Source organism: Ahaetulla prasina, chromosome 4 (genome assembly GCF_028640845.1).
Source record: "Ahaetulla prasina isolate Xishuangbanna chromosome 4, ASM2864084v1, whole genome shotgun sequence".
NCBI classification, from domain to species: Eukaryota; Metazoa; Chordata; class Lepidosauria; order Squamata; family Colubridae; genus Ahaetulla; species Ahaetulla prasina.
In genome coordinates this window covers 35,753,231-35,766,487 of record NC_080542.1, presented here as the reverse complement: position 1 = coordinate 35,766,487, position 13,257 = coordinate 35,753,231, and the positions used below count along the sequence as shown (strand labels likewise).

At 35.8% G+C, this 13,257-nt stretch overlaps 1 protein-coding gene across 5 annotated transcripts in view; it reads left to right on the top strand.

Annotated features, from left to right (window-relative positions):
- Positions 1-7,538: 7,538 nt before the first annotated feature.
- The window catches only part of KAT7 (lysine acetyltransferase 7), a 45,641-nt gene continuing 39,922 nt past the window's right edge, over positions 7,539-13,257 (top strand). Inside the window, exons 1-2 of one of the 5 annotated variants that reach the window (XM_058180723.1) lie at positions 7,544-7,937; positions 12,420-12,567. In XM_058180723.1, the coding sequence (XP_058036706.1) occupies positions 7,923-7,937; positions 12,420-12,567 (163 nt within the window). In that variant the 5' untranslated portion in view covers positions 7,544-7,922. Of the gene's footprint in view, positions 7,938-12,419; positions 12,568-13,257 lie in introns of all 5 variants that reach the window. The other 4 variants (XM_058180722.1, XM_058180721.1, XM_058180720.1 and 1 more) reach the window with 4 other exon arrangements.

The following is a 13,257-nucleotide window of genomic DNA, read 5'->3' as shown; positions in this document are numbered from 1 at the left end:
TATAATATTGCATCTATGTCTGGGGTAATTGTACGCATCCTTCCTTTATAAAAAAATTTCAATTGTTGTGGTGGCCTCCAGTTATATTTAATTCCATTATCTCTCAAAACCTTTGTAATTGGTTTTAAAAAAAATCTCCATGCCCTTTCTTCTCTTGATATATCCGGGAAGACTTGAATAGTCTTCCCTTCAAACTTCAAAGCATCTCCCATCTCTCTCACCTTGGCCATAACTTCCAGCTTATCACCAAGATTTGCGAACCTGACAAGCACATTCCTGTTAGAGCCATTTTGCCTTCTATATCCAATTCTAAAAACACTTGCCAGATCTGCTATTATAAACGTAAGTTGCGTGTCGAGATCATTAATCCATTTTAAAACCCGCTGTTTCAAATTATCTACCTTTTCTTCTGGGATCCCTCGGATAACCAAATTATATTTCCTCATCTCTTCTTCCAGGAGACAGATTCTCTTGTCTTGCTGCTCATTTTTGTAAAATATTTCACCAATTTGCCGATCCACTTTTGCCTCATGTACATGGATCTGCTCAAGTTCATCTTTAATAATTGTCATTTCCTCTCTTTGCTTTGCAAAATTTTCATTCATTTCTTGTTTTATTTTTTTCATTTCCAATGTCATTTCCAATGTCATATTATCCATACGCTCCGATAGTCCTGCTATTTTTTCCCCAATTTTATTTAAAGCTGCAGCAACTTGCTGCATTTCTGAAGGTTGTTGAGTCATTTTATAAAGTCTTAAAAAGTTTTCAAACTAGTATTTCAAACCACTTTTGCAGAGGGTCTTAATGAAGATCAAGGGACAGCAGTTTTTTAATTGAAGCCGAAGCGGCTTATTTTGCACTCGAAAATTTATCTCTCAGTAGCTTGTGACTCATAGTTACTCCACAAAGAACACAGATAACTCACAGCTTTTAAACAATAATCAGCGCCATTTTTTCTCCACGTCAACAGAGGAAAAATAAAAAAAATAAAAAATTTACTGCTTCATTCCAACTTAAACTTCGGGGAAAAATCCTTCCTTTGTTATCTGTGATCATAAAAGCACATAAACAAGCTGTTAATTTCCTCTCAAAAAAAAAAAATTGTCCGTCAGAAGACAACGCCCAGTAAAATCCTGCTGCTGCTCCGGTCAAGTTCCCCACACAAAAGATCAATTTAATTTTCAATTAAATTCTTCTCATTGACAAATTCAGTCTTTAATATTCACTCCTTGACCTCAGCAGTAAAACACAGAACACAATATTTATAATAGGAAGAGCGAAAGACAGCAATTTATTCCAAACTTATCGTGTCTGCCAGTCGGCTGGTCACCCCCATGCTGTAAAAACTCCTTAATTCAAACAGTTTCAGATGACCTACCGGTTTTAAATTCAGTCTGCTGGGCTGTTAACACTTTCACTTCACAATTTATTAACTTTCATCCGTAACGGTGCATTCCAAACACATAAATCCTCATAAATCTTCATTAATAAGCCCTGTGAAGTGAAGGAAAGGTCCTTACCCCACCACGGTCATGGCCACGCCCCCCAAGGGATGTGGAGGGTACAGGGAATCAGATTAAAAGAAGAAGATTGGAATTTAAGATTAAAAGAGATTTACCAGATATTTTATTTCTACAAGAAACCCATCAGAAATCTGAAGATTCAAATAGAATGTATATAAAAGGTATGCAAATATATGAAAAAGCATTTGGAACTTCAAAAGCTAGAGGAGTCGCAACATTGATATCAGATAGGGTGTATTTTGAAAAACATCAGGTAATTTTGGATGAGGATGGAAGATATGTAATAATTGTGGGAAATCTTAATGAGGAAAAAGTGACACTTGTTAATTTATATTTACCGAATGAGAAACAAAGGGAATTTCTTGAAAAAATAACAAAAATTTTGGAGAATGAAAGTGTAGGGAAAGTAATTGTGGCTGGGGATTTTAATTTAATCAGAAATAAAATAGATAGTACTAACCCCACTCGTTGTGGAGGAGCAAATAAAATGGGGATTTTAAATACGTGGATGCTTCGAAACGGCGTAGTGGATGTGTGGAGAGAGGTCAAAGGAATTGAAAGAGCATATACTTTTTTCTCTAAGATATATAATACATATTCTAGAATTGATTATATTTTTCTTTCTAAAGATTTGCTGAACAATGTGGATAAGGTAGATGTGGGAATTTTTAAAGATTCTGATCATGCAGAAGTTATGGTGGATTTAGATTTTAATTTTGAGAAAAAAAGAAGTTATTGGAGATATGATGAGAAACTGTATAAAAATGAAAAGGATAAAGAATGGATACTTAAAAAATTGGAGGAAAGTTGGAAACTAAATGATAACGGGGAGGTTAAATTTGAAATTGTTTGGGATGCGATGAAAGCGGTGTTTAGAGGGGAGAGTATTAAATTATCAAGTAGGAAATATAAAAATTATAAAATTAAAATGGAAAGGGATAAAAATCAGATTAAAGAATTGGAAAATCAATTTTTGCTTACTAAAGAAAAAAAAATTCTTCAGGAGCTTAATATGTTAAGAAATAAAATGATAGAAGAGGATACAGAGTTGGTAAAAAGAAATTTGAGATACTTAAATAGGAATTTTTTTGAATTTAGTAACAGAAATTCTAAGTTATTGGCAAAGATGGCGAAAAATAAAAGAGAGAAGAGAGAAATTGGAGCTTTGATAGATGATAGAGGTATAAGATGTTACAAAAAATTAGAGAAATGTGAAGTGGTTAGAAACTTTTTTCAGAATCTATATTCAAAGAAACCAGTTAATCGGGGAAAATTGCAAAGTTATTTAGAAAAATATGTGGTGAAAATTGATCAAACATATAAGGAATTGATGGAAGAAGATATAACACAAGATGAGATTAATGGAGTTATACAAAAAATAAAATTAGGGAAAGCTCCAGGTGAGGATGGATTACCTGCTGAGTTTTATAAAGAATTTAAAGAATTAATAATACCAAGATTGCAAAAATTATTTAATGGAATATTACATGGTGGAGAAGTACCTTCGTCATGGAATAGAACGGTGATATCCCTAATTCCTAAGCCAGATAAAGATTTAGAAAGGATTGAGTCCTATCGGCCCATTTCTTTAATTAATCAGGATGCAAAGATATTTACTGCTATTATAAGTAATAGATTAAGTAGATTTATAGATAGATATATAAGTTACAACCAAGTAGGTTTCGTGAAGGGCAGGTATATGAGTGATATTGTTAGAAGAGTATTAAATATTATAGATGTAGCTGAACATAATGGTGATAAAATTGGTATAGTATCATTGGACATTTTTAAAGCTTTTGATTCTGTACAATGGGAAGCTATTAAAGTAATTGTGGAGGCTTTAGGCTTTGGTAACAAGTTTATACATGTTATTTCAAAATTGTATCAAAAAAGTAGTGCAAGAGTGAAGGTGAATGGAATATTAACTGAAGAGATAAAATTAGAAGCAGGTACGAGACAAGGATGTCCCTTGTCCCCAACATTATTTTTATTGGCTATGGAAATCCTGACAAAAATGATAGAAAAAGATGAAGAATTAGAAGGATATAAGGGGTATAAGATAAATTTGTATGCGGATGATACTTTAATTATTTTGAAAAATATAGAGAAAGACCTGAAAAAGATATACAAGCATTTGAAAGAATTTGAGGAAATGACAGGTCTGAAAGTAAATTGGTCAAAATCAGAATTATTGATGGATAGTAATGGTAATGAGCGTGAGAATATGCAAGAGCAATTTGGGATAAGGATTAAAAATACATTGAAATATTTGGGTATAGTGCTCTCACTCAAGGTTAAAGAATTGAAAAAACTTAATTATGATGTGGTGATCAATGAAATTGAGAAGAAGATAGATAAATATAAAATGTTAAAGTTGTCTTGGTTTGGTAGAATTGCAATGTGTAAGATGATGTTGCTGCCCAAGTTTAACTTTTTATTCAAGATGCTACCGTTAAATTTGACAGAGAAAGATATTGAAGGATATCAGAAAAAATTGGATAAATTTTGCAATGGTGGGAAAAGACCTAGATTAGTGAAGAAAATGTGGTATCAAAATCAAAAGGAAGGTGGATTAGGAATCCCCAAATTATTTAATTATTACTGTGCATATGGTATCCGGATAGTGGTAAAAATACTTAAAGGTGAAGATAACTATTGGAGAGACTTAGAGTTAAGGGATATAGAGAAATTTGGATCAAGGTGGTTTTTAGATAAAGCAAACTTAAAATGTGTAATTAGAAGTTATTGGTTAAAGGGATTAAGTAAAAATGTGGAATAAATTTGTTAAAATTTTAATTCGGATATAATCTTTTGGGAAGACAATTGAAATTGGCCCATTAAAAATAATATAAGAGTAATGAAGTGATTAAAGAGGAAAATATAGAAATTATTAGAGATTGCATAAAAGTTATAGAAAATGAAAGGAGGAACAAAGAAATGACTGAAAAATTAGGGTTAATTTGGTTTGAAAAATACAGATAGAAAATGGACAAAAAATTAAGGGATAACTTCTCGATAAATAGATGTGAAACTGAATTTGAATATTTAGTATCTCGGATTATGAAAGATGAAATTGGGCTAAAGGGACCCGTTAGCAGGGTTTATAAGATTATAAACTCTGATGAAAAATTACAAAGAGTGATGAGGACAAATTGGGAAAAAGATCTTAATATTGAAATACCAGAGTCAGATTGGAATGTGAATTGGAATAGTAGAATTATGAGAACTTTATCTATAAGGATTAAAGAGCATAATTATAAAGTTGTTTGGAAATGGTATTTGACTCTAGTAAGATTGTCACAAATGGATAAAAAAATTAGTAAAAAATGTTGGAGATGTGAGATGGAACTGGAGACTTATGAACATATGTGGTATAAATATGATAAGGTTAAAAAGTTTTGGCAACAATTGGAGAAAATGATATTTGAAATGATGGGGAAAGTAATAATATTGAGAGTGGAAACTATATTATTGTTGGTAATTAAGGAAATAGAATTAACAAAATATGAAAAAGAATTGATCAGAATTATGATTATAATAGGTAGAATTATAATAGCTAGATATTGGAAATTAGATGTGATTTTTAGAATAGAAGAGTGGAATTCTGAAATGTGGAAATTAGCCTTAAATGATAAAATGACATGTGATATTAAAATTAGAAGTGGTGTGTATAAAGAAGATATTTTCTGGAAGACTTGGAAACCATTTGTGGACTATGCGCTTGGAACATTGGACACCTCGGTACCTGTACCTCGAGAACGTGGATTTTGGCAATCATGAGGATATATCTGAAGACCCAAATCTTCCTTTTTTTTTTATGTATAGCACAAGGGTGGAAAAATGTATTTTCTTTTTTGTTTTTGTTTGTAATGTTAAAAAAATTTAAATAAAATAAAATAAAATCTTTCACGCTTTGCTCTTTGAAAAAAAAAATTAATAAAAAAAAGAAGTATTCCATTAAATTAAATGAACCAACACCAATTTTGTCACAAGATTCTTAAACTTGTAAGTAAAACATACCGTGTTTTTCAGACTATAAAACGTACCAGAATATAAAACGCACCAAAATTCTGAAGAGGTAAATAAGGAAAAAATGTTTTTGCCTTCCCCAGCCCCCAGGAGCACCCTGCAGGCCTCCCAAACCCTCTGCACATCTCGTTTTTGCAAAAAATGGGCCCATTTTTCACAAAGGCAAGATGTGCAGAGGGTTTGGGAGGCCTGCAGCGTGCTCCTGGAGACTGGGGAGGGCAAAAACGCAATGTGTTGGAGGTTTGGGAGGCCAAAAATGAGCCCATTTTTTGCAAAAACAAGGAGTGCAGAGGGTTTGGGAGGCTGCAGTGCTCCTGGGGGCTGCAGAGGGCAAAAACACCCATTCTTGCAAAAATGGGCCTGTTTTTGGCCTACCAAACCCCCACCTGTCACGTTTTGCCCTTCCCAGCCCCCAGGAACGCTCTGCAAGCCCTCTGCACATCCCATTTTTACAAAAAACGGGCTTGTTTTTGGCAAAAATGGGACCCCTGGTGCGGGGTTTTGGGAGGCCAAAAATGGCTGTATTCAGTGTATAAGACGCACCAACATTTTCACCCTCTTTTAGGGGAAGAAAAAATGTGTCTTATACTCCAAAGAGTATGGTACTACATTTCAAGATTAGGTTTAAATGTTCTTAGTTGCTGTCCCTTCTGAAATGTGTGCTTACAGTAAGACCATATACATTGGATTTATAAAACATCTCAAGTTAGTTTAATTTTTCACTGTAAATGTTGGGGGGAATTGTAGGAAATTATCAAAGGTTTCCATTATGCTTCTTAATAAAAATAAAAGCTACTGCGGTAATGGAGTCTTTCTGATATCTTTTTTTGGATATATTTTTTTAAATGTGAGAAATACTTGTGGGTCCAAGAAAAGATATTAGATCTGTTTCTAAATGAGTAACACTTTGAATTAGATCCACAAGTGGCATAAATGATGTCCATCTGCATAGCCAATGCATATTTTTTAGATCTTTAAAGTTAGATTATCTGGATTCTTTGAACCTAAAACAATAGGATACAAATGTTGCTAAAAGGTGAGTTTTTTTAGTATTTAGCTCAGTAGAAATGATGCAAGAGTATCATGAAGTACTAGGAATGCAAAATAAAACACTCCAATAAGTTCAATCAACTGTGAGGCTGCAGATCTAGAAGCAGAACTGCAATCTGATTTTAAGATTCTTTTTCTCTGATTATGTAAATGAAAAAGCTCTCTGCTATAGTTAATAGTATTGCTATGAATAAGTGCAAATCTAGGGTTAGCTTCCATGAGTTTTAGTTAAAAAAATATAGTAAAAATATAGCTGAGTCTTCTTTAGTCTGCACAGATTGTGTGATTTCTTATCTGGGAATAAATACTACTGAACATAGCAAGATTTTTGTTAAATTGGCTTAATAAGTACCAGATGTACAGATGATGTTGTTAGATGATACTTGGAAGATGCCATACATTTATTAACCTTCAAAACAATAAAAAACTTTGGGAAGTGGGTTACTTTTTATCCATTGCTTTTAATCAGTAAGGCAATATACATTTATATACTCCAAAATCTAGCATAACAAATGGTGGATCTGTTAAAAGCAAGCTAAAAACAATGCTTTTTCAGAGAAGCAAAAGCCACTGGCAATTCTTTTAATACTTATCATTTAAGAAAAAAACCTAATGTTATTCAGCTAGTCAAGGTTATTAATCAGAAATAAGTTGTTCTTCAATGATCTGACCTACAGTACTGTGAACAGGTAACTTAGGTTCATAAATAATTTGATTTTTCTCTAACGCAATTATTTTTCCTATTAGAAGAAAATAACATAGTCTTTCGGTTTAAGCCGGTATACAGCGATACCCTCTCTCACACTTTTAGAACGCCTCTTGGATTACAAAAGCCCGCCAAATTCCAAAACAAAGATGGTGAATCAAAACGTCAATGAGAAACACCTTACGGCAGTAGCCACGCTGCACCAGCGATTCCAATTGGAACGATTAGTTGCCCAATCAAAAAATGGCCGCCTTCTCTATTCGGAGATAGGGCTGTAGCCCACAGTGAAAATGGCCATTACACTTTACCACCTAAAGATTCACGAGGCGCTCGACCCGATTCTAAGATGGCGGAAGGACATTGGCGTGAGGTGAGCGTTCCCTGCGTCACGTGACAGGCAAGACGGGGGTGTGTGTATCCCCGTCGTGTGTCCCGGCGGAAGAGTGAAGGGAGTCGTCTGAACGGCAACATCTTACAGCAAAGGGAAAATAAGACGGCGCGATCAGCGCTGGAGAACCGGAGACACGCCAGTCACCACGGATTCATCCGTAGCCAGCGCGGCGGCCGGGGCGCAGCCACCTTCGCTGCCGCCGCCGCCGCCGCCGCCATTGAGGATGTCGCGCAGGAAGGTGAGCAAGTGCAGATCGAACCGATCTCCTTTTCCTCCTTTTCGTTTTAATCTGTTTAAGACCGTTGGGCTCGAAAACCAGTTAAAAACGTAGGCCTTCAAGCCCCTGTTTCATCTCGCGATACGATTGGCTAGTCCTGCCTCTCGCCGCATCTTCAATGGCCACCTTCGCCATCAGTCAAGCGCAACCTCTTCCCTCAACGGTTATTTGTTTCCCTCCACCCGTTCGATGACTGTTATAGCCCACCTCCTTTCATTCCTAATTGGCTCGGGTCTGAACCATCATTGGTTGATCATCTTATCATTTTCTACTGGCGCGTTTTTTCCCCCCCTCCTCCTCCGGCTCTCCGGTATCCATTCCTGGCTGCGTGCTTTGGGAGTGGATGTTGAGGGCGGCATTGTGATTGGCTGGAATTCTGAATCGGCGTCCCTGAATCCCACCCCCTACTGTTCCTCAGTTTCTTATTGGGGAAGAGAGAGTGATACAAAAGTCCAACCCCCACACTGGTAATGATTGCAGGCGAGGCAGTATGGTAGAAATGAATCGGAGTGTGGTAGAAATGAATCGAAGTATGGTAGACGGAATTAAATGGGCAATGGGTTGCTTTTTGCATCATTACAATTATATTTCCGAATTTGCTAGAACTCAGATGAGTCTGCCTGTAAGTTAAATCTGTTTATAATGGAAATTATAAAAAATAATTAATGCCAAACATTTTTAAATGAGTTTTAAAACCATGTTTTTGTAACAAATTTATTTCTAGTTCTTTTCTACTGAAGAGCTGTATTAAATTAAATAGCGGGTTATTTTGGCAGTTATTCTTACAAGAACGACCATTATGATATAGTAATTTAAGGCTAGCAAATTTATTGTGGCTTAAACTTCTTTAAAAAATGTAGCTTGCCTTGCCAGGTCTGTGAAGAGATAATTCATAGTTATAGAGATTTTAGATACATATTAGAATCTTCTACCTTTATAGTGACTATGTAATACCAAATAAGTAAAAAGTAATGTACTCTTTGTAACTTACTTGAATTGTGTATATGGTAATTATGTCAATACTAGATTTGGGAGTTGATAATTCCTTATAAAAATCATTCAAAAGGCTAATGTAGAAGAATTATGGAAGTTTAAAAAAAACAGGCCATAGGATTAGATTAGAATAGAATAGAATGGAATAGAATTTTTTATTGGCCAAGTGTGATTGGACACACAAGGAATTTGTCTTGGTGCATATGCTCCCAGTGTACATAAAAGAAAAGATATGTTCATCAAGGTATAACATTTACAATACAATTGATGGTCAATATATCAATATAAATCATAAGGATTGCCAGCAACAAAGTTATAGTCATACAGTCATAAGTGGAAAGAGATTGGTGATGGGAACGATGAGAAGATTAATAGTAGTGCAGATTTAGAAAATAGTTTGACAGTGTTGATGGAATTATTTGTTTAGCAGAGTGATGGCCTTTGGGAAAAAACTGTTCTTGTGTCTAGTTGTTCTGGTGTGCAGTGCTCTATAGCGTCTTTTAAGGGTAGGAGTTGAAACAGTTTATGTCCTGGATGTGAGGGATCTGTAAATATTTTCACGGCCCTCTTCTTGATTCGTGCAGTATACAGGTCCTCAATGGAAGGCAGGTCGGTAGCAATTATTTTTTCTGCAGTTCTAATGATCCTCTGAAGTCTGTGTCTGTCTTGTTGAGTTGCAGAACCGAACCAGACAGTTATAGAGGTGCAAATGACAGACTCAATAATTCCTCTGTAGAACTGAATCAGCAGCTCCTTGGGCAGTTTGAGCTTACTGAGTTGGCGCAGAAAGAACATTCTTTGTTGTCCTTTTTTGATGATGTTTTTGATGTTAGCTGTCCATTTTAGATCTTGCGATATGATAGAACCTAGAAATTTAAAGGTTTCTACTGTTGATACTGTGTTGTCTAGTATTGTGAGAGGTGGAAGTATGGAAGGGTTTCTCCTAAAGTCTACCACCATTTCTATGGTTTTGAACGTGTTCAGTTCCAGATTGTTTTGGTTGCACCACAAGGCTAGTTGTTCGACCTCTCGTCTATATGCGGATTCTTCATTGTCTCAAATGAGACCAATCACTATTGTGTCATCTGCGAACTTCAGTAGCTTAACAGATGGATCGTTAGAGATGCAGTCATTGGTATACAGAGAGAAGAGAAGTGGGGAGAGCACACAGCCTTGTGGGGCCCCTGTGCTAATTGTACAGGTATTTGATGTGATCTTGCTTAGCGTCACCTGCTGCTTCCTGTTTTTTAGGAAGCTTGTGATCCACTTACAAGTCTGTTCCGGTACCTGTAGCTGGTTTAGCTTAGTTAGAAGAATGTCTGGAATGATGGTATTGAATGCTGAACTAAAGTCTACAAAAAGGACCCTTGCATAGGTCTTTGGAGATTCAAGATGTTGTAGGATGTAGTGCAGAGCCATATTAACAGCATCATCTGTTGATCTATTTGCTCGGTATGCAAATTGCAAGGGGTCTAACAGCGGATCCGTGATGGTTTTCAAGTAGGAAAGCACCAGCCTTTCAAAGGTTTTCATGACTACAGATGTTAAAGATTACCTATTACACCTGCCATAGATGCATAAGCGTAACCCTTTCTTCCCTCTGATATATTGTGATCCTTTCAAAACTCAACAGTAGAGCAACAGCACTTTTTCCTGTCATTATATTCAGGTATTCGAATAAATGCATTATATAAACATATTGATGGTACCTGACTGTTAAATTAACACAGTGCACTGATCCTATTGTATGTTGTTTTGTCTTTATGTATTGTAGGAACTCAGTCACTGGGTTGTAATCCATGAAGTACGGCATAGTGTGATATGACATAGCTGTTGTTTTTTGCTTACTGTGATTAAACTAAGACAATTTGTGAATACAGGAAAGTGTGCTGTTGCATCACTGCCCTGGTCAATAAAATCCTTATTTTCTTTTGCAGTAATACAAAAGATTCCCTGCTATAAATAAAGGTCTTGGCCTTTGGAAAAGTTGATTGTAACAATTTACTCTAAATGGGGCTCCCTTTTAAGTGCATTGGGATATGCTACAGCTTGTTTAGAATGTAGCAGCACTTGCAGTTTGGGGCACATGGTACACCCATGTAGCATTCCTGCTATGTGTGATCCATTGTTTCCCAGAGATTTCCATGTACAATTCAGGTGCTGGTTGATATCTAAAGCTCTTGATGGCATTGATCGAGTTATTTCTGGGTCTGTCTCCAGTGGTTTCTGTGTATCCCAACAGATCTGACAGAATGGGCATACTCCTGGTACCTTCAGGTACCTTTAGGATGAATCTCAGGAAGCATGCCTTTTCTGTCATGGTGCTATTCCAAGTAGAACAGCTTCACATATACATCTACTTCCACAAGGTTCAAATGGCCTCTATTAGTCTTCTGAAAGATCATGAATATCTGTTTTTCCCCCAGACATTGTGGTCAGGATGTTAGTGACGGAAACTCTGGCTAGGGTGTTTGTGATTGGTGATTACATTGAACCTTGACTTATTTTATTTTCATTTAGTGTTTTTTTTAGTACATTTTATGGTACTCGGAACCTGTCTCATAGAGCTTATAAACTAAAGTTATCATGGAGAAAATAGAAAATAGGAGGAAGTTGTTTTAGGTATGTTCATTGCCCTAAGTTACTTATAAAGTAATGAAGGCAAAAAAGTCTAACAAATAGTAAAATAAATAAAGATTTAAGACCGCTAGTTTTGATAGTTGCCCTTTTCCCATTAATTCCATGTTTTTACTGTGATTTCATTGTAAGAACCTAGGTGATTTTTAAAAAAAATCATGGGCTTGTTAGTTTAAAAGTACATTGATGTTTCCCTTAATAAGATGGCTTATGTGACCTTCCACTCTAAATTAGGAGGAACTAAATTTCATATATAATATCTATGACAAATTGACTTAGGACTTCCTTTATAGTCTTTCATAGTTAAATGTATGGTTGGGTACAAGAGGATAAAGAGGTAATTCTGAAATTCACCGAGGACTTAGTTAGAATTAAATGTCTCTTAGGAACATGAGCAATATTTTAAATTTAAATTTAACGGTGCATACTAATTTTTGAAGAAGCCTTCACTTAGTTTAGTATTTAAGGCATCAGACTCCAAACCAGGAGATTGGGAGTGCTGATCCCACTTTAGGCACAACATCAACTGAGTGACCTTGAACCAGTCCCTCTCTCCCTAGGAAGGAGCCAGTGGCAAACCATTTCTAAAAAAACTTGCCAAGAATACTACAGGAATTGGTCCAGGCAATCATAGGAGTCAAAAGCTGACTCAGAATTATCTCCCCAGCCCCAAAAAAGATTGAGGAATATATCTGTATTAAAGTATTTGTATTATGTGCTGTTAGTTTGTTTATTTAAAACATGTATATAACTATTCATCTTTCAACCAAATATGGGTGGTTCCCAATTAAAAACTAAATGTTGACTTTTCAGAGAAATGCAGGAAGCAGTTCAGATGGAACAGAAGACTCAGATTTCTCTACAGACCCAGAGCATACAGACAGTTCAGAAAGCGATGGTACATTACGCCAGTCTGCCCGTGTGACACGATCTTCTGCTAGGCTAAGCCAGAGTTCTCAAGGTATATCTAGATCTTTTTAAGATACTTCATTTTGGGCCTTAAAGTTCTGCTTTAAGCAGAACAGCATACTGATAGCGGTGTTCCAATATCTCAGGGGCTGCCACAAAGAAGAGGGGGTCAAACTATTCTCCAAAGCACCTGAGGGTAGAACAAGAAGCAGTGGGTGGAAACTAATCAAGGAGAGAAGCAACCTAGAACTAAGGAGAAATTTCCTGACAGTTAGGACAATTAATCAGTGGAACAATTTGCCTCCAGAAATTGTAAATGCTCCAACACTAGAAGTTTTTAAGAAGAGATTGGATAATCATTTGTCTGAAATGGTGTAAGGTTTTCTGCCTAAGCAGGGGGTTGGACTGCTTTGGGAGAAAGGATGCTTGCAATGATTAGATGTTTTCTCTTAAGCTTTGTCTAAATGTGAGGAACTGTATCATATGTCAATGAATCTTCACTTATTCTTCATGAACAAAGATGAGATTATAATAAACCATCTTCTGGTTTTGCTCCCACTCATCCAGTGGCAATGTATATATGAATCATTTCAAATTCTCTTCCTTGGGAAAAATAAAAAAAAGTATATAACAGAACATCCTCTGAATCATACCATCTTTGTACCATTTTTGATCATTATTTAAACCTAATGTTTATCAATATTTCAGGAAAGGAAAATCCAGGTTATCAAAACAATCAACA